Source organism: Hydra viridissima, unplaced genomic scaffold, assembly GCF_058129835.1.
Source record: "Hydra viridissima isolate aposymbiotic clone 2 unplaced genomic scaffold, HvirCarnegie_v1 scaffold_1, whole genome shotgun sequence".
NCBI classification, from domain to species: Eukaryota; Metazoa; Cnidaria; class Hydrozoa; order Anthoathecata; family Hydridae; genus Hydra; species Hydra viridissima.
In genome coordinates this window covers 5,543,787-5,566,429 of record NW_028324300.1, presented here as the reverse complement: position 1 = coordinate 5,566,429, position 22,643 = coordinate 5,543,787, and the positions used below count along the sequence as shown (strand labels likewise).

Sequence of the window (22,643 nt, the reverse complement as noted above, 5' to 3'; positions counted from 1 at the left end):
TTTTAACAAAATTAAAAAAAAAAGAAAAAAAAAAAAAAAAAAGAAACTTTACTAAAGGACTGCGTCGTCTGTCAGGTGTAATAATTTTGTTTCCATGCTTATTTAGTAAAGTCTTTTTCTTACGACCTATGAAACTAGCAGTAGTTTCACCAGAGAGACGCGAAATATTTGTAGTAGATGATGTTGACATATTTATAATAGCATTATGATTTTTAGGGGCAACAGGAGGCTTCATTAAAACATCTTTTGCTGGTATTTTAGTGAAGAAAGGTCTTGGAATAGCCAGTATATTTTTATCAATGAAAACGTTAGAATCGATAGGGAATTTCACTTTGGCAGGTCCTTCAGGAAAACGCCTAGAATTGAGAATACAATCAAAAACAGTAATAGATAATGTAAAAAGAAAAGGAAAAAAATGAGTTAATTACGGGTACAAATATATTGTACCTTATCTGAGTGGGGACATCTTCGTCAACTGACTTCTTTATAACTAAATGTTTACACACACACATATATGTAGTATAGTAATAGTATAAGTAATACATAAAGCTAAGATAGTGATAATCGTTAACACTATACACACATTAAAATAGTAAAGAAAAACTAACAAACCCGTGGCATTTAAAAGTGTGGAACTGTTTGTGTTGTCATTACTGCTGTTAATTTCAATTTCTGCCTTTTCACCAAATAATCTACTCTCTGTCCTTCTTAGAGAAATAAATAAAAAAGTTTAAAAAATGTTTTTCATAGTGCTGAAAAAAGATGATCATGTTATACCATGGCTTACTATAGTGACAGGCCGAGTAAACGTAAGACTTTAAAGAAAACTGTAGGCGAGTTTTTCTCTTAATAATGTGTAATATGGCGCGATCTAGGACGTGATCTTTCTATTTGATATGCAATTAATTTCAATTATATTGTATATGTATTAAATTTACTTTCTTTATAGATCAAAATAATTAGATTCATAAAATATGGTTTTTAAGTGTTGTGTCTCAGGATGCAGAGGTAACTACGATGTTACAAAGTCTGTGAAAGTTTTTCGCCTTCCAAATAAAAAAAATCTGTGTGAATGAAAAAGATGGATAAGTGCTATACCTCAAGATAACATTCCAGATGATCCAAATGCTTTTATTTGTGAAGATCATTGGCCTAAAAACTATGAAAAAGTTTTAGTTTACGGAAAGTTAAAAAAAAAAAAAGTATACTTTTAATTGATGAAGTCTATGTTAAATCATCACTTACTTATCATGCTGGCTCAGTCTTTGGTAAAGCAGTAAATAAACCAGACTCTTTAGCAACAACTGTTTTAAGTTTTATGTTAGTGTCACTTTATGGGGGGCCGCAATATCTCTGCAATTTTACCAGTTTTTGAGCTTGATTCTAAATTTCTCTTTGAACAAACTCAATTTGTCTTAGAAGGAATAAAGAGTGCTGGAGGGATACCTGTAGCCCTAATATGCGACAATAATCGAGTAAATCAAGCACTACTTAAAAAGTTTGATTGTGTTGATCCATGGTTGACTAAAGACAATATGTTCTTGTTATATGACTTTGTGCATTTACTTAAATCTGTTCGTAATAACTGGATCACAGAAAAAAGTCAAAAGTTACGTTATGAATATGATGGGAAAACAAAATATGCGTGCTGGTCTAGTATCTTAAGTTTGTTCAAACTTGAAGGAAATAACATTGTAAAATTGTCTAAACTTACAAGTGTGTCTGTTGCACCAAAACCTATTGAGAGACAAAAAGTGTCCACTTGCCTAAAAGTCTTTTGTGATGAAACTGCAACTGCTCTAAAATCTAACAGTGGCATAAAAGAAGCAGACGGTACCATTACTTTTATTGAAATATTTGTGAGGTTCTGGAAAATTGTCAATGTAAAAGGACCTTATGCTGATATTCGATATAAAGATCCAGACAGAGCAGTCATATCAACTTCAGAAGATGCTAGACTGGCATTTTTAATTTCTCTTGCAACAATGGTAGAACAAATGTCCAGCAAACAGGGAAACAGACAATTTCAGTTGACCAGAGATACAGGTGCAGCTTTAGCTCATACGTGTCGTGGTTTAGTAGCCATTACTAAATTTTTGTTACAACATTCTTTTAAGTATGTAATACTGGGAAAATTTACAACTGACCCACTAGAAAAAATGTTCGGAAAACTTCGACAAGGATCTGGAGGCACATATTTTATCAATGTGCAAAATGTCATAGAAAAAGTTAAAATTCAAAGAGCTAAATTAAGTCTCCATATTGGTGTAGACATTGATTTTTTATCTGCAGAAAGTGGACATAACTGCCAAAAATGTGGATACTTTCTTAGCAGTAATGCTATTGATATATTTGACAATTTGCCTGAGTTAGAAAAGTGTTTGCAAATAGATACAAAAGCAGGATTAGTATATATTGCTGGATATATTGTGCGAAATGAAGTTGAAGAGCAAGAAGAATCTAAATTTTACTATGGAGAATTTGGTGATTATACTGCAGAAATAAATCGTGGAGGTTTGAAGATACCAAATGACAATGTTTGTCAGTGGACTATTTTCTCTTATATTTTATTTCATGAAATTGTTAGTAAAGTCTGCCGAAAGTCACTCTGCAATGTACTAATGTTGATATCAGAGTCTTTTAACTTTAATATGGAAAGAAAACATGCTATTTCACTTTCAAACATTTTTTTAAAAAACTATGTTAATTTATATGCACCAAGGTCGTCTAAAGAGCCACAACAAAAGATTTTGAAACTTTCAAAGTAAACCTATCAGTTTTTTAACAACTTTTATGTTACGCATATGTTTTGTGTATTTTCTACTTATTATGTGATTTTGGTAAAAAATATAACACTTTAATATATAGCTTGGGAGTTTTTTTAAAAAGTGTTACAATCTTGCTGTTACTTACATTTTGACTAAAAATATTCAATTTATGTTTTTGCACTTTAAAATATACCTAGGCTTTTTTTGTGCGTGTAGCTACCTTGATATATTTCCTATATTTTCTATGTATATGTTCAATCAATGATTATGTGATTTTGTATGATTTTTAGCACCTTATAGCTAGGGAATGTTTTACTAAGTTTTGTTTTTGTAGATAAAGCTTTATAGCTAGGGAATGCTTTTTTTTTTATTTTTGTGTCAACTTGTTATTTATAAATTGGTTTTATTTATTTAGTAGGATAAAAAAAAATTAGCTATAGTTCATGCATACTAAATGTAAACGGTTTTTACGAGCAAAAGTTCATGAACCATTAACTTTTCTAAAATTGTTGTTGTTTTTTTGATGGCCCCCAGCCCCAGGCCCCAATTTACGCGTTTACGAGGCCTGTTAGTACAGATGACCATGGTTATACCTAAATCTAGTGCCTGCATCTATTGAATTCTGACTTTAAAAAAAACTGAATAATTTATGAAAACTTTATTAATGAAATAATTACTAAAACAATTGAATTACTGCTAAATCAAAAATTAAACTACTTACTCGTCCTTTTTTTCATAATTCTGCAGCTGTTCTTCACTTTGCTGATCTTCAAACTTTTCTTTTTTTCTCAATCCAACATCTTCTATTTTGTTACTTAAATATTCAACTTTCAGAGCATTCTGATTATCATTGTAATATTTTGCTTGTTTATTTTTCCTTGTTTTTTTAAAAGGAATGTCATTTTTGCTTTTTTTTAGATTTTTGGTTTGAAATTCTTGACCATCATTAAATGATGTTTTGAGAAAAGAATTTTCTAATGCAGGTGTCACTAATGGATTTTCAACATCTTTTCTACTACTTCTTTGGGCATTCCTTTTTACTCCTATTTTCATTTTTGAAGAACTGTCATTCGGTAATGTTCTGTGAATTTCAACAAGCCTCTTAGAGTTTTGTGAATTTGCATCTTTTTTATTGAATTTTTTTGAAGTGGGCTTTTCAGCATTCAAACTTTGAGTGTGATTTCTTGTATGAGTTAATCTCTTTTCTTTAGATGAGTTAACATTTAAACCAAGTTCTTTAATTTTACTTGGTTTAGTAGAAGCTCTAGCGGCTGATTTTTTTCTTTTACCAATATAAAAAAGACTAGTTCGCCTTCCACGTGCTTTTATTAATCTGTTTGTAACTCTCTTTTCAGCAGATATACTTAATCTTTTTTTTTTACCTGTCTCTGTTTTATCATCTTTTGATGTAACAGCATCAACACACTCAGACACTAGACCATCTTTAGAAAGTCCACCCAAAAAACCTGTAGTGCTTTTTCTTTTTAAAGTTTTATTTAATGGTTTTTTCTGAACCATATGCAGTTTTTTTTTCTGATTAACAGCAATGAATTGTTTATCAATAAATGAAACATGAACACTCATTTCAGGTCTTTTTTCTTTAGAACTTCGAAGAACTCGCAGAGGACTTCTATTTGCATTAGTTAAATCATGTGTATAACCTAAACTACCTTTTTGTAAATTGCAGCTTTCCTGAAAAGCAACCATATTTGTATCTATTGTTCCAACCATAGCTTTATCTGCTACTTGAATTGAATCAACGGAAACAGGTTTTTTTAATTTTGACCTTCTTTTTCTAGGTGATTTTAAATTATCTTCTGAACATACCATAAGATGATTCTCATAAATAAATGATACATGGGAAGATTTATGTGATTTCGATTTTTTTTTAACACTTTTCCTTTGAAAACCTTTTTTTGGACTTGGCTGGCAGATAATAGTTTTTGTGTGTGACAATGCTTTTTCAGAGAGTTTATAAAATTTACGTTGTTCAGAATTTCTAGAGAGATTTATATGAGTTGGAGCTTTTTTCAAAATTGATTTGTTTGAATTAGATTTTCGAGAAACTAGATTTGAAGAGTTACAACTTTTTCTAGAAGTTCTTAGATTATAACCAGGGCTTGTTAAACCAGGGCTATTAACAGTTTTCCAAGTCAGTTCTGGTTTAAACTGCAGAGAGTTTCGGTAATTGTTTTTTTTATTTGATATAGAAACAGGTTCTAAAGGTTTACAATATCGACCAGATCTCGTAACTGGCTGTAAAGTATTTTCAGACTTTCTCTCAAAATGTTCTGAGTTAAGACTTAAATCATTTAAAATTGGCTTATTTTCACGCTCATCTAAATTAAGATTAATGCCTATAACTGCAAGATTCTTTTTAGATTTCTTACAACTATTCCCTATTAGTGTTTGTATAAGTAAGCTTTTCTCAGCAATTCTTTTAGAAGCTCTAACGTTCGATTTTACCATACCTTTTAATGCACAAATGCATTTTCCACACAAAATATTAGAAATTGGTGATCCATTTGCGCTATTTGAATGATTTGAGTTTATGCTGCACACAGTACAATCATTTATTTTTGATGAGTCATGAACAGTTTTTGCCAAAAGATCATTCAATAAAACAGTTTTCTTGTTAAGTAACAAATTATTTTCTTTTAGGGCTTCATTTAATGAGTTTTTTCTTTGTGATGTTTGCTCTATGTTACAAGAACTATTAAGAAGTATTTTTTTTTTTTCAGGATCACCTGAAGAGTCTATTTTTGATAACTTATCAGAAATGAATGAAGGATCTTTTATTTCTATAATATTGTTTATATGTTTACTAGAATTACTGAGAGAATCATCAACTTCTAAAATGTTTTCCAAACGTGCCTTCTTATCAATGTGATTCAAACTTTGCTTTTCTATGCTTTGTTCAATTTCAATTACTGAACTTTTAGAAACCTTTCTTAAGCACATAGAATCCATTGAATCAATTGCTTTTTCTCTATAGTTGCTATAAGAAATAAAAGTATACTTTGAATCAACATATGCACATTTTTTAGATATTTTTGGCATGCAAATCTTGCGATGCTTTTTACGAAAATTCTTCTTTTTATTCAGGCTTTTTGATTGTTTATAAGCTGTATTTCTATTTTTACTTTCAAATGTTAAATTTTCAGGAATGGTTGTTGTTAAGTCATGCGCTAAATTTTCAAAATTGTCAGTTCTACTGTAAGGTAATGCATCTGTAAAGTTTTCTGGTATGCTTTGAACCGAATGCTGGTTTTTTTCTTCAAACATAGTCTCCTTGCTGCATACATTTTCAACAGAATTTGCAAGATCAATTTTTTGCTGTTGGATACATATTTCATCTTCAATTATTTCACTTTTGTTTTTTGCAAGATTGATTAAATCTTCATTATACAAATGAAGACATTGTGTACTTTGATCTACTGTTATGAATTGAGATGAATCTATGCTCTTGGAGTGAATTTTGAAGTCAATTGAGTCTAGTCTACAATCTGGAGTATCAACATCCTTAAATAGAAATCATTCATCATAAACAATCATAATTAACTTGAAAATATTGTCTGGAACTTTATTGAGAAAACAAGTAAAATGCAAATGCAAAAAATTTATTTTAATTGTAGCAGAAAAACTGAAATCTCAAACTCATTTTCAGCAAGTAATGATAAAGAGTCTATTGCTTACCTAAAATATGATTTCAACAAAAAGATCAACATTTGTATTTAAGTAAATTCACAAATGTCGAACTTTTAGCAACTGTTTAATATTTACCTCTGGTGATAAATCTTCAACATCTATACAAGGCATTTTATCAATCATAATTACAGACAATGGTTTATTCCTGGGTTCCTTAGTGATTTGAAGTGGTAAAGGATGCTGAAAAAAAGCAAACTGATTTTATAAACAGTAACATTAAATCAATGTTAGATCAGAGTTAAATTTTTAAATCCTAATCAAATTTCTGATTTGGTTGATTTATTGATGGGTGGACAAGCCCAAGGCTCTACACAACAATATAGTAATACACAAGTATTAAGAAAATTGAACTTTGAACTGTTAGTAAAAAAAAAAAAAGGTAGAAGATATTTATATCAACAGATTATACAAATAGAAATCATCAATAGGGTTGAGAAAAAACAAACAAACAAAAAAAAAAACAGCCTGAGAAAACATTTACACTTACATTTTTTAAAATTAAATTGTTAAATAAATAATTTTTTTTGAGTTTTTTTATGATTAAACAAATTATACATTTTTCAATTTTTATCTCCATTTTTTTAAAAATATGGTAGACAGACAACAATATTCTAAGATGTATGTCACAGATTCTATACTGTAATGAAATATTTGAGTAATTTTCTCATATTTTATTAAACTTTTTTTACTAATTTAGGTGTGCTGATTCCAAAAATGTTATTGGTTTTTCTCTGTAATTAACCATTTTTGAATTACACCTATAGTTCTGATTTTAGGTTTCTGCATTGTAAATGACCTATTAACATGGAAACCTCTGATCTTTTTTTTGTATGTAAAATTTTTTACTTTTCTGTTTCAGATGTTTTTTAGAAACTTAAAATTTAACTTTGTGGATTCTATGTAGATCCAAACAGGTATCACATAAAATTGTCATAGTCTTAAAATTCTGCTAAGAAGAATTCTGCTATACAGAATTATGAGCCTGTGACAATTTTATGTGATACCTGTTTTGGTCCAACTAAGTGCATTCTATAGTACTTTGGAATACCAATTGGCAACCAAGACAACCCTTTGGCACCTTGTATAATATGTGGAAGCTGTTGATCTACTCTAGAAGGATGGTTAGGTGTACGAAGCGCTATAACCTTTGCTATTACCAGTATATGAAGAGAACCAACAAACCAACACAATGATTACTACCTCTGCATAATTGATATTGCAAAGTACAGGAAGGTCAAAAGAAGGCATTCACTTCATTGTCCTAACATTGCATCTTTTATAGTACTGGCTCTTCACAACTGTAACTTACCAAAACTAAAAACCACCAGCATCATGCAGAAAATGATAGTATGGATTTTTCATCTAAAAATTCAACAGTGACAAGTGCCAAATTGATAAAGATTTCATGCCAAGAACAAATTCACAGCCTCACTTTCCTAATCAAAGTAAACTTGAAAATCTAATAAGGGACTTAGAGCTCACTAAGCCAAGAGCCGAACACCCAAGCTTAAAGAGCGGAACTTACTAAGGGATGAATGTAAAATTACTATGTACTGAAACACAAATGTAGAATTTGCAATTTTCTTTGAAGGTAGTGAAAGTCTATGTTTATACAAAGATATAACAGATTTGCTGCTGTTAGACTATATTAAAAATCTAAACAATTGTTTATAGACAGCTCAACCTGAAGCAGTTTTTACTTCATAAATTAAATAAATTTCCATTAGTACCTCTAACACACTATGTGCAGATGAAAGAAGACTACAAAGATGTTAAATAGTTGTTTGACAAAACAAAGTATAGAGAACTTAAGTGGGATATTAAGATGCTTGGATTTTTGTTAGATCTACTGGGTAGATATACAAAATACTTGTGCTATCTTTGTTTATAGGATAGCAAAGCAGATGGTGATCATTTCCATAAAGTTTAGTGGCTACCAAGAAAGCAACTACAGGTAGGAAATTTTAATGTTTTCAGGTAGCAAGAGAAATTTTAATGTTTTCAGGTAGCAAGAGAAATTTTACTGTTTTCAGGTAGCAAGAGAAATTTTAATGTTTTCAGGCAGCAAGAGAAATTTTAATGTTTTCAGGTAGCTTTTCATAGAGCAAGAAAAAGTTTTGCTACCACTTCTTCACATAAAATTAGGATTGATAAAGTTATATGTTAAGGCCTTATATTTTGAAGAGACTTTTCAAGAAATACAATTTATATTTACAAAGCTCTTTGTAGCAAAAGTTATGGATAGTTTATTGAACTGTGCATTAAGATGATGTTAAAATCAAAAGAAAGACTAATGTAGAAAAGGTCTTAAAAACTGTTTTTTTTTGCATTTGCAACTTAATTTTTTTCAAGATAACTTAAGGAATGTCAGTGAAGAGTAAGGTGAGAGGTTTCATCAAGACGGTGCAATAATAGAAGAAAGTAATAAAAAAAACTGAGATGCTGCCATGATGGGGGACTATATATGGTCCTGGTTTTGCTTTGCAGATGGGGCTTAATCATTTACTGCAAGCAATCTCTTCAAGACAATAAATATACCTTTCAAAAACTTGCAACTGATAAGGTAAGCCATGAAAAGTGGTTTAGACACAAAATGTAAAATGAAATTCTGGTATCAGAAATATTTTCCAACAAAATAAAAGGCTGCCTCAAAATTCTCAAACTAGCAGCAATTTTAAAGGATGAAACGACCAAAATCTATCTGTCATTTCAAAAATATTTAATGATTTACACAAATCATTTGAAAACCAAACTCACCAGTCCTGAAAATTGAAGAACCTGTTATTAAGGCAGTATTATATTTGATATATATCAATTTACTTGACCCTCATTATAGAGGATGCCATTCTGATAAGAAATCTGAACTCACAGATTAACAGTATTTAAACATTTTTACATTTTTCTTATAATATATTTTGATATATAAACATGTTTTAGATTTAATGAACTAATCCATGACACCACTTTACAAATAACTTCCACCAATAAGGAGAAAATGCTGAGTGAAATGGCTGAATACAGAGTAAATTACAAGTTATTTAATAAGAACTTTATTTGGAAAAGTAAAAACTGTGCAGTACCAACAACTATATGGAAGGAATAGGTGTTGCTCCACAGAGATGTCAAAACTTGTCAAATGTTTGCTCAAATGGAATTTTGAGCATAAAAATTCTAGGATTGAATATTATGCAGTAAAAATTCATATATTTAACTTTCATTAATAACTCTCTTTTCTGAATTAATCAAGCAATTTCAAATGTTTGTAGGAAGCTTATCAAAACCTCTGAAATGAAAATGAAGTCAAAAGTCCAAAGAAAAAGCTCCTTTATCAGTTGTCCATTATATATTAGCATATAGGAATTTAAAGGGAGAATAGCTTATCTAGTTGACAATCTTATATCATTGTATCTTGCCCTAAACTTTTACATAAGTTTCAAAGCACATGTTCTGTTTGATCAGCTGATTTCCTATTTGATGAATACTGGGGGTAATGATATGGGAATGTACTCAGAGCAGAGTGGTGAGAGCATTTATAGAGATCTCAAAAAAGCATGATGCTTGTAAAAATAAACTAATGTAATGAGCTATAATATGATTTAAAATGCTATGTTACAAATAAATATAAAAACCAGATTATTAAATATTATAAGGTTAAAAGATTGCCATTCAATGGTGTAAGTGAATGCAATCAAAAAAGATTAGATATATACTCAAAAAAATAAATTTGAAAACTCACTTGTGAATTGATTTTTGATTTTATTGATTTTCTATATGATGTTAAAAGTAGTTTATAATTTTTTCCAAAAATCCCCATATTTCAAAATCAATTTAGAATCAATACATAGTTAAATATTAACCTACTTGAGTTTTAAAAATACATTAAGTAAAAAAACATGAAAAACAAAAACAAAAAAAGAAAAAATACAGAAAAAAAAATTTGATTTAAAAAAAAAAAAATTTTTCTGATTTTTGTTTCTTTAATCTCTAATCATTAACAATATTTGGGATATAGCTAAGACAACTTTGTTATTGATAATTTTGAATAAGAAACAAATAAAAATATGAACATACTTTTTTTGGATAAAATGAATAAATTTTTTTTGTATCATTTGGATTATCATACAGCGCATCTGCTTCCTCCAGATATGCAAGACGAGTCTAAATTTTAAAGTCATTAGAAGAGAGATAAATTTATTAGTGAAAATAAATTTAACAAAAGTAATGAAAAAGAGGTACTTAATAATATCATTTTCAATCATGTAAATACTAAAACAATCTTACCCTTTTCATTTCACTTTTTAATATACTTTATTATGATTTATGTTAGATTTAAAGGGGAAAAAAAAAAAGGTAAAAAGTATATACTTCATAATTTAACAACTCTACATAGTTATTTGGTATGTATTCTTTGTGAAACAACTTTTTTTGCAGAACTAACACTAAATACACTTAAGCAAAGGATTCAGAACACAAAATCCACATCTATATCTGGTAATGATTGTAATTGTGACACAATGGAGGTTTTACTTTTCACTTTTTCAGGATTTAATAAGTTTTTTTTTTTTACTGGTATTTATCACAGATGTTCTCAATAGTAAGCAATGCCTTGACAAATGTTGTTGTAGAGTGTCTCTTTTCTATGCCAGCCTTGGTCTTGTTTTAGACAGTTGTCTAATCCTTTCAGATGTCATGATTGAATTTGAAAATGCCTTGTACCGATTTCATAACCAAGGCTTTATTTGGAACAGTCCCCATTTTCTACTTACTTCAAGCATAGGAAAATAAGTAAACACACTTTAAACCAAACAACAGAGAAGAAATTTTTTTATATAGTGTTATACATGTTTGTAAACAAATCAAGATATATTAGTGGTGAATATTAAAAGTGGGGAATGATATCAGAGACATGTAATGACAACAAAGAATGATGTTGGCAGTACATAATAGTAATGGCAAAATGTACTGTTAATGAAATTGTGCATTCTCTTTGAAAACTTCTTTATGTTGACAAAAAGATGTTATAAAAACAATCATTTTTCTTAGTTACCTAATCATACTCTCAGGATACTTTGAAAGTTGTATAGAGTATTGAAAAAATGAGTAAGGTTTTTTTAAACCATTATCAGTCTACACTCTGCTTTGTAATGTGCAATAAATGATTATTTTTTTTTAAAAAAAAAAGTTTTTCTCAGGCAACCATGTTTATTAGTTAGAATTTTTAACTTTCAACTTTTAGGGTTTGTAACTACTTTTTAAAGTTTGTTGAAACACAAAACACTGACTGTCTCAGTTAATTTTCTGCTTTGTTACAGGTTGATTTCAATTTTTCAATGTCAAACCAAAGTTTCTTCTAAATTATTATCAGTTAGTTAAAAAAGCTAACTTTTTAAAACTTTTGCTTTCATGCTTGTACAGCTTCTCTTTTCATCCTAAAAGAAACTGTTTTGATTGATTGATTATAAAAGACTGTATAAATAAACAACTATTTATAAACAATTAATTACCTTTTTGATTAAACTCATGCGAACATCTGTGTCGTTAGGATTTATAAAATTAGAATCACTTGCTTCACTCTCAGGTGTAAAAACTACTGATTCAAAATGTACCTGCTCATGCTGCTCTTTCTGTTTTAACTGAAAAAGTTATTTGATAAAGTTGTTTTAAAATCATACATTTTTTCATGCTGAAAATATAAATTGTAAGTATAAATTCCATTTATCATAAACTTAATAAACATAAACTTTGATTGTTTCTGAAAAGTTTATGAATATCAAAATGTATGAAAAATTGTAAAAAAAACTTACTTCAATTTTTATTTAAGGTGCCCTGAAAAACAAATTTACTCCTGAAATTATCCTGACAAAGTTGATAAAAATTCAGTAGCTTCTGCAAATCACTTAAAATGCTTTTTCATTCTCATTTGAAAGCAAAGAATCACTCTTCGATATCTCAAAACTGAAGGGATAAGACTGCCACAAAAGATCATAGTATTCCAATATGTTTAAGTTTACCTACATAGAATACTTTGATCTACCTACATAGGAGAATACTTTGTCCACCTTCAGCTTTAGTACATTGTTAATTAACTGGGAAAAACAATTTTAAGAACTGTATTTATGTTGTCTTTACCCTTTGTTGTTCTTAGAATCCCATTAGAACTCCTTTTCCTTTTTTCTTTTTATGCCTTTACACAATTTTATTTTGAGAATAATAAATTGTTGAAAATAGCAGTTGGGAATGAATAAAAAGACCAACTATCTATAATTCAATAGTTAGTTTTCTTATTTACATGTCTAATATATATTCAAAACTAAATGTAGTTTGCTGTAATTTTCTTCTATTTAATTATTTTAAGCTGCTTCAGTCATTTTGAATTCTAATTCATTTCTAAGCAACTTAATATTTTTAGCAACCTCTAAGTTCTTATTGGTTTTTTAGCAACCATGTTCTTATTTGTTCTTATTGGTTTGATCAAATGGATAGTGTTATGTAACAATGTGGTTAAATCCACATAAGTATTGTTTTGAGATAATTAGGATTGAAGTTGATGGCTTTATAGAAAATAAAGAGTTTTTTGATATATTAAAGTATTTACCAAGTATTTTTGATATATTCAAGTTAACACAAAACACTAAATAAAATACACTTAATAAAATGTTAAATAAAAACACTGCTTAACTCATTTGTGATTTGGTGTTAATATTGGATGAATGTTTTGCAACAGTAAATTAACCATCATAAATACTACTTTTACTATCTAAAATTGACTTTTAAGTCTTATTAAAGAACAAATACATCAAAAAATTGTAAACAAAATAATTAGAATAAAAAAAAGATGAATGCGTTATTCTAGCATCTATAGAAATAATGTAGAAAGGGTTAAAGAAATAATGTAGAAAGCGTTAAAAAAATATGTTCTTCATTTTCATTTTTTTCAACTTATTCAAGTTCAATTTATTCTTGTTTGTTTTGTTCAAGCTTAAAATCAATAGTTAAACAAAACCCATAAAAATGATCTATAAAATCTAAAGTATTTTTTATGATAAACACATAAAAATCTTTTGAATCCTAAGAGACCAGCTTCATAATGTCTTTAAGTTCTTTTACTTTTTCTATAGCTAACACTTTTCCAATAGACTATAAGAATGGTACTTTGATTTTATAAAATTTTTATCCTTTACCATCTTTTTGATTTCAAAAATTTCACCCTTCATCAATATTGCAGTGTGTTTAAGACATTTTTTCTTTATTTAGCTCCATTTTTCAATTTGTAATGCATGATATGCAAGTATGCTTTTATTGGAAGCTTAAATTAGAGACTAAAATTTTTATAAAAGATAGCTTTGTGTATGTAAAAGCTAACTGGCTTAACTTCTTTTGAATATTATTTACACAGTTCATACATTTAAAAAGATTTAGTTTAGGACTTTGACAATTTGTTTGATTTTGATAATAATGTGACACAATACTTGGAAATGAGTTGATGTGGTCAATTATTTATATTAATTCAATTTGTTTTTCTTCTAGCTGACATTGCAAGACATTAGGTCTGGCAGTATACAAAATAACAAAACTAAAGATGAAGACAGTATATTCTATCATTGGTCTAAAAAAAATGGTATGTTGATTCAATTAAAGATAAAGATTATGCTAACAGTTTAAAGTGAGAAGAAGAAAGGGAAGAATATTTACAAAAAATAAAAGAAAGTGAAACACAAAAACTATAAGATAATTGAGAATCAAAAGTCAAAAATTTAATTTTCCATGAATGAAATTTATTTACATCCTAACCTTGTACACAACTCAAGATATCCACAGAATAATGAACAAGGAAAAAAATATTCAAAGTAAAAAAGCAAGTACTTTTATTGTTATATGTTATATTTCCTAGATTTTAAAAAGTTTATTTGGTTCAAGGCCCCAGCTATTAATATTTTAGCAACAAAAACCTCATTTGCCATTAAAGAAATAGAAATCAAGGGCAAACTTTAATTCAAAGCTCAGGGCAACACATATGATGCTTGACTCCACAACTAGTGGTTCTAACACTGGGAAACAAACAGGTATCTATTGAAGAAAAATCTTCTTTTGAAAAGACTACTTCAAAATGAGGTTCCTGAAGATTTTGAGATAACAAACTCAATAAAGAATTCATTTCTGAAAATAGAACTAATTGAACTAATCTCAAGTTTAATTTTGTAAACTTGACTAGAGATGAAGATCACCTTCAAAATATTCTATTTGTTTAACAGAAGCACTGAAAATTTCTTCCTAAATCTATAATTAGAAAAAGAAAAAAAGAAGTGTCTCAACCAAACATTAAGTTTCAATTAAAAACAGTAAGACATTATTATAAAAATATTGTTTTGATTGCAGCAAAGTTCTTATTTAAAAAAGGCATAATTTTCAGTATACAAGATTAACATATTTATCTTGAGTGAAGTAAAATTATGATTTAAAAAAGACATGCATTGTCAAATATTCCAAAAGCTAAATTTCACATATAACACTGGAGTTTATTTTAAAAATATAAAAAATTGATTTTCAAGCATTTAATAGGTCTTAAAATATGAACAGCTGCTCAGCCTACCTTCATAAACCTTTTTGGACACCCTAACCTGCATTAACAAATTAAACTATTTAACTGTTATATAATTCTGCAAGAGTGAATAATTTTGAAACTTAATTGATACTCCAATATGACTTGATATTGTCCAGAAGCCTAGAAATCATGGAAATTCTTAAAAACATCACTGTATAAGATCATGGAAATTTTTGAATACATCACTGTATAAAAATATTTGGGCCTTTATAGTAAACTGCTTATAAGTTATATTTGAATTAAATGCATATGATGAATAAAAAGTTAAACAACAAATTACCACGATTGAAGTATTTTTAAAATATTTGCAATGGCTAACCCATTGTAGTTGTGTTGACAGGTCTTCATCAATGTTTGAAAGTAGCCATGTATAATTTTTATTCCCAATAATATGTAAATGTTAATTATTTTTACAACTATTATTTTTTATTGTTATTAAATTTGCTGATGTTAAAGAGTAGATTTATTGTAGGTCTTGATCTGATTTTTTTTTATTATTAAAATATCTTGAACTATAGTGATACAAAAGCATACTATTTTAGGAAAATTTTAGTTGAAATTAACAGAGAAGTTGTCAGATGTATTCCTGATATAAATTAAATTATTCATTTATAATAATTAAGCTAGAACTAACTTAATGGATATTTATTACTTTTTTTCTAAGTATATTAGGAAGAAATTTAAAAAAAAAAATTTTTTTGGCATGACATGACCAGTTTTTTTCTATCTTTACCAACTTTAGAGATGGTTAATCATTTAGCCCACATTTGTTTAAAAGCTAATCTTGTGCTTAATAATATAAATTTAAGCAAATTAACAAAGTTTAACAAATAATAAACTACCTTCTTTACAAAGCTGTGACTATCATTATAATTGGAATTGATATCATTAGAATTACTTGCTTCACTCACAGGCGTAATATCTACAAATTCCAAATGGTCCTTTTTTTCACTTGCTTCACTCACAGACGTAAAGCCTACAGATTCCAAATGGTCCTTTTTAACCTAGTTACCAAATACACACATCAAAGGAAAAGTTGATGAAATATACAAATTTAATATCCAATACATTTCTTAGTTATAAGTTCATATAAGTTCACCTTACCCAATCCTCAACATTTTCATTGCATGTTGATGAAAGAACTGCACAATTCATCAAAGGGGGCCTTTTTTTCTGTCTGATAGAATAAGTCTGATTTGTTGGTGTTCCTAAATTGTCTGTAGAGGAGCTTTTGTAAAAACTTTTACTTTTGCTGGAAGGGGATCCAAGATTGTCACTTGGTGTTTTAGCATTTTCACTGTATATACTAAAGGGCGACTCACTATATACAGCATGTTTGGAATTAAACATAATTGGAACTTCAGCCCCAATAGAGTATGTCTTGCTTAACAAATCTTGATTTGAACATGATGGTGTTTTTAACAAGATTTGATTTTCAACACCATCTGTAAGATTATCAAACACTGGCATAATAACTGGAACATCAGCTTCATCCGGTGATAAAACATAAATGTCATCATTTGGATTCAGTACTTGAAAAGAGGTTTGAATTGATGTATCATAGCACTAAATAAATACATTAGGATTTATAAAAATAAAAGATCAGATAAAAATGCAGCATTAAAAAAAAATTTGAGCTATTGTTGGCATGAATATTATCTCACAATACTCATTTTATTAAAAAAATAAATAAATAAGTGTAGCAAAAAATGTATCATTACAACTTATGGTCTGCTAGGAAGTTAACTTACATGAAGTTAAAGTGTTTGCATGAAGTCTCAATAATAGATTGATTTTGCATAATGATGTAATTAAAAAATTAGCCAAAAGACATTTTAAATATTCAAACTGCTCTGTGGTCATTAAATAAATCTCAGTCCTTAAATGCTCATTAATTTATATGAAGCTTATCTTATAAAGATTTTTTTGAAAACAAAGTTATATGAACTATATTTGATCTTGTAGAAATAAAATTTTTGTTTAAATTGCTTTTAAAAATATTTTACTACTTTTTCAAGACAATTTACTTAAGAAACCATTTTTTCATGATTGCTTACCTCAATTAAATCTTTTGAATCAAAAAAATCTACTGTATTACTGCATATGGTGCTATTAGTCTTATTCTGTTCACTGACAATATTTGGAAATGATTTCATTCTTTTCAGCTAAAAAAAAAAAAAAAAAAAATTGCTGTCTAAATTTCATATTTTTCTGCTTTTCTTATTCTTAATAATTTGGGAAGATCTTTTTTTAAATTTTCAGTGTTGTGAAAAAGAATGTATTAAAAAAAAAACAACCACCTGCACACTCCCTAACTTCTAACAGTTTTATCAGTTATGAATTTAAAAGAGAACTTTAATCAATTTGACAAATTTATGAAAATACTGGAGTTTAATTTACTTTGAAAACACGAAGCATAGTATCAATAGCATCTACATTTCAAATTTTTTTTCTTCTCAAAAAAACAATTTTCCATCCTTGACATGAAAAAAACTAAATCAATTCCAGTTTAACAGTTACCCTGAAGCTATTATTCAGTTTTAATTTATACTTGCTTTTATACAAAAGAGGTTTTTCAAAATCAATGGGCCAGAATGGTTTGTCAGAAAACCACATTTTGCTCTACAGAAGACATTAAGAGAGTTAATATTCAGAGGACTATATTTTAGAAAAATTTTAAGATTACTTGAATTTAAAAAAAAATTAACTATTTTGTAAAAGCAATTGTTCCAAATCAAACATAAGACAATAAAAAGCAAGTACATGACAAGATAATCAGAATAGCTCCAAATTATTTCATTTTAAATTGCTGCCAAAGATACATACCATAAAATTTCTTATTACAAACTTAAACAGCTTTTCTTATAGATACTTCTGAAACTAAAAACATTTTAATAAAAAAATCTACCCTATAATCAAATACAGCCTTGAATATAATAATAATCACTTGAATCATTTTAACATTTGAAATCTTTAGTAACAGTTTAATAGCTTAAGACCTGTTAATTTACACCAGCAACAAATATTAATAACATTTAATTGTTTTGATAATTTAATTAATTTTTTTTTAAAAGTAAGCATAACAAATTTATCATGAAACTGTTCTGTTAAAATTTTCAAATTCATTTACAGTTTTTAAAGAAAGGCTTACTAATTTAGTATCAACACTAAGACAGACATAGTTGTCCAATTCTGTTATTGAATTAGCTTTAATGATCATTTAACAAAATTAAGAAATCACAAAAATTTGAAGAAATTAAATCCAGTAATGGAAAATACTTTTTAAAAAGACAGTGATAGTTGACTTATGCACTGCACCACTGAAAAACCTCTTGATGACATTCAAATAACTTAATGACAAACTTTGTTTAATTTCAAATCATAAGACAGGCAAATTAGAACCTATTCATTCGTTGGCAACTGGTTGTAATAACCCACATCAAGAACATGAATTTGTTGTTTAACCAACCAAACTTTTGTTAAAAATTGTGTTGGAGTAGTTATCTGTAAACCAATTACATAACAAAATTAAAAAATAATTATTATAATATTTTGAATGATAAACGCTGGATCACAACAGAAATCCAAATTTTGTAATTAGATAAAAACTAGATATAAATTTAAACCTCTTCTGGCAGTATAAGTTTTTTGTTGCCAATTGAATGAACCTTTTCCCATGTTTGTTTCAAAAAACAATCGAACTTATGACATTCTTTTACCCAATCTTCTAATATTTTTTCAACTTTTAGATGACCTAAAGCAAACATCACTAGTAAGTAAACATACATAACAGTTTAAGTTTTATTGAAATGAAAGTAACAGCACTTTTAAGATCATGATGAATATACAAATTTAAAACTAAAAGAAAATTTAAAACAAAAGTTGTTGATACATAAATATAGAAATACATTTTTAGTTAAGCCAGGTTGATTATTCACTAGGATATTATTTTTATATTAGGAAAAAAAGTTTTTGATTTCAGATAGGCATATGAGCTTATTTTGTGTCATTTACTAACATAAAAATACATGGAAAAAATCAAGCAGATAAAATAATGTGAAGAAACCTCTAAACAATATCAAAGTTTTGAAAATTTTGTTATAGATGAAAATTTTTCAATAAAACTTTTATTTCTTATTATATTTTAAAAATCATAAATATGATTTTCATCCTAAGTAATTAAAATATACATTCATTTCTAAACCTAATCTTCTTTACAAAAGTTCTTATTCAATGGTTTTTTTATTAATTTTATGTTCTATTACTTGGAATATAAATTGCCACTACTTTTTAGAGATATTAAAAACAGATCCCGATTTTACTACATATTGAGCACATTTATTAACAACACGCACTAATGTAACTATCTTTTTTGCACTGATGTAGTCTTCTAGTTGTGGCCATGTTTCTGGATCACTAACAAGAAAATAGACTTAATTTTAGTGCATAAAAAAGATTTATAAAACATTTTGTAATAAAAAGTGACAATCTCCTTGATTGTAAAGAACCGATGCTTTAAGAATTTACTTGTCTAACTTTTTTTTGTTGTTGTTGGCCTGTGTAAGACTTTAAACACAAATATTTTGTCATCAATAAGAAGCATATCATGATAAAGTGCCATGTCAAAGTGGTTTTTACTTAGAATCAGATATCCTCTCATTTTCTTTAGTGTTTCAATTTCTACTTTGCTATCAACTTTCAAATTTCAGAATTCTATAGTTTTAAGAAAACAAAGGTCATTTTAAGGAACACTGCAACTATTTGATGCACTGAACCACTATTATGCATACACAATTACAGTAAATAGATAAATCCATTTAAAACCTTGCAGAAGTCAATTTGAACTGTTCATAAAAGCAGGAAATCTTTAAACAATAAATACTTTTAGCCATCCAATGTCTCATGATATGCATATAGATAAGAGAAATGCACAAGATTTGATTCTGTTTACAAAATCCCTAATATGATGAGGAAACGCTTTATCAACTGCAAACAATTATTGCGTTGTTGAGTAATTCTTTTTGATCTAGAAGAAAATCTATTGTAACTTAGTAATTTTGCTATAACCTACAATTTCAGTATTTGCCTATGTATAACCAATAATGTTTTTATTAATTGCTGCATAGTTTTTCTGATCAATAAATGGTTATTCATGGATGTCTCATGGATGATTAAAATGGCCATTAATCTTTAAATCTTCTGAAAATGACAACTTGAGGTCCTGACAAAGTAAAAAATAAGTCAATCTAGCCAAAGTAACAATTTCCAGAATATGCATGCTAAATATTTTATTTTATATCAATTTGATACACCATTCCAGCTCTGAAGTAATTTAACTACTGAATTTTCAATAATGACGCTAGCTTTATGGATTTTGGGGATGCCTAACAGTTTCTCTACATCTTTTCTAAACACAATTATATGCAGGAGATCATAGTTTGCACCATCAAAATCAGGTAAAAACTTAGCATTAGAATGAGCTACAAGAGACATTTAAGAAAAAAAATCTTTGATGTTGTCTTTAATAAAATGCCTCACTACTTTTCTAGCTTGATATAAGAAGCTGTTTGAAAGAATGAGTTTATCTGTTTCAATCCCAACTGACTTTAGAGCTGGTGTTTCTCTAGGCACTGCTTTTTTATAATCTAAACTTGCTACAAACAATTGAATATCAACTGAACACCATTTCTGGAATTTACTGCTTTTAGATATTTTTGGAGTTTCAATAAAGACAATAGACAAACTTTCAACATCTCTTGTAGGTTTAGACTTTGTAAGGTATTGCCAAAAGTAATTACTAATATAAATCTCTTCAATTGATTAAATTTTGTGTCTTCTGTTAATTCATCATCATTTTCATCACATGTTTTTAGAGAAGGAAATGTCATAGGTAACTCATTTATTTGTTTAGCTCTTGCCTGCCTTTGAACCTTTATGTGTTTTTTTTTTTGTTATTTATCTTCTTTTCCTTTGAACTCAATGACTTCTCCCACTATTATCATTTTCATGACATTTTGTTGATCTTGATAAAACTAATAGTTTCTAGAACTTTAATCAAACTATATGAATTGGTATGTGACATTAAACAGTTTTTTTTAAAGTACCCATAAATCTACTTTCAAGTTGAACTTTTTTATCAATTGGCTTCTTTTTTTTTCTCCATCAAAAACATGTTCCTCATGCAATCTTTTTAGCTTTATTATAGCATTTTTTAATTTTGAAAAACTTCTTGATGACATTCAAATAACTTAATGACAAACTTACATAACAAAATTAAACTAATTAAACTAATTACAAAACAAATTTAAAAAATAATTATTATAATATTTTGTTATGTAACCAATTACATAACAAATTTAAAAAACAAATAATTATAATGATAAATATTTTATATTTTATCAAAAATCCACAGAACTGCACACACCATACCATACTCTAATTAAAATAATAAAGTCATCCAAATATGAACATTATTGACCAGACTTTAAACTAAATTTAACTCTTACAGTTTTTGTGATCTTGACTTGAAATCTCATATTGGTTGATAGCATTCTGGGCAGCATTGCATAAGAATGCCATTTGTACATCCAGATTAGAAGTAAATTTTAAAAATGATATCTAAAAAGATTTTTCTTTTTTAAGTAACCATCATCTTTGTCATATGATAATGATGAACATAGTTTATACAGACATATATAAGAGTTATTAAAAATTCAATATTAATTATTGTTAAAAAAAAAAATTAGCATTATCTACATAGAATTTTTTAAGCTATTTTAGTTATTACAGTAAGTATATTAAAACACAAGTAAAGAAAATTTAATCCTTTTTTGGCACCGACCAAGAACATATAAAGTAATGAGTAGTTTACTAATTTGATTTAATTTATAAACCTATAAATTTACTTGGATAAAAGAAGACTAATATTACAAGTTAATAGACCTGATCACCTTAGTGGATTTAATAATAAATAGTTTCTTGTTAAGAGAAAAAAAGCCGCCATTTTTTAAAAAGTTGGCGGTTTGTAAACACGGTAGCTCAATTGAAAGCAAAGTAGATATCAGGGAGAAAAAAAAAAGATAACCTAAGTTTTATTACCCTATACATTGTATTGTACATTAGGGTGTGTCGTTTTTGGAATTTTTTTTCTTTTTTCTTAATTTGGGTGTTACTAAAAGTTGCAGAATTTCATGGAGAATCCAAAATCTGGTTTTAAAACTTGACATTAAAAAAAACTTGCTTAGATGATTTGTCTTTTTACATTTCAGTAAAATTTTGACCTGGTTTCTCAAGAAAACCAGGTTCTTATTTAAATATTAATGAGCTTTTTTTAAAATTAATATATATTTGGGATATAAATGTTGATTAAAAATAATTTTAATATGAATGTATTTTACTTAAGAACTTGTATATAATTTAAAAGGAAGATTTTTATTTTAAAACTAGATGTTTACTTTGAATTTAAATTTTAATATACATGTTAATTAAAAAAAAAATTCAGCGGTTTTTCAAATACAAATTGGCATAATAAAGCGTAATAATTTTATTGGTATTGATGTTAGAAA

At 27.7% G+C, this 22,643-nt stretch overlaps 1 protein-coding gene across 1 annotated transcript in view; it reads right to left on the bottom strand.

Moving 5' to 3' along the window:
- Positions 1-22,643, bottom strand: part of LOC145188254 (uncharacterized) — a 28,931-nt gene that overhangs the window by 423 nt on the left and 5,865 nt on the right. Inside the window, exons 2-13 of the mRNA XM_090082516.1 lie at positions 21,585-21,696; positions 18,705-18,832; positions 17,136-17,243; positions 16,183-16,644; positions 15,921-16,082; positions 11,981-12,109; positions 10,548-10,634; positions 6,552-6,656; positions 3,490-6,290; positions 613-707; positions 448-490; positions 53-356 (exon numbers count right to left, since the gene is read on the bottom strand). Coding sequence (XP_089938642.1) covers positions 53-356; positions 448-490; positions 613-707; positions 3,490-6,290; positions 6,552-6,656; positions 10,548-10,634; positions 11,981-12,109; positions 15,921-16,082; positions 16,183-16,644; positions 17,136-17,243; positions 18,705-18,832; positions 21,585-21,696 — 4,536 coding nt within the window. The remainder of the gene's footprint in view (positions 1-52; positions 357-447; positions 491-612; positions 708-3,489; positions 6,291-6,551; positions 6,657-10,547; positions 10,635-11,980; positions 12,110-15,920; positions 16,083-16,182; positions 16,645-17,135; positions 17,244-18,704; positions 18,833-21,584; positions 21,697-22,643) is intronic.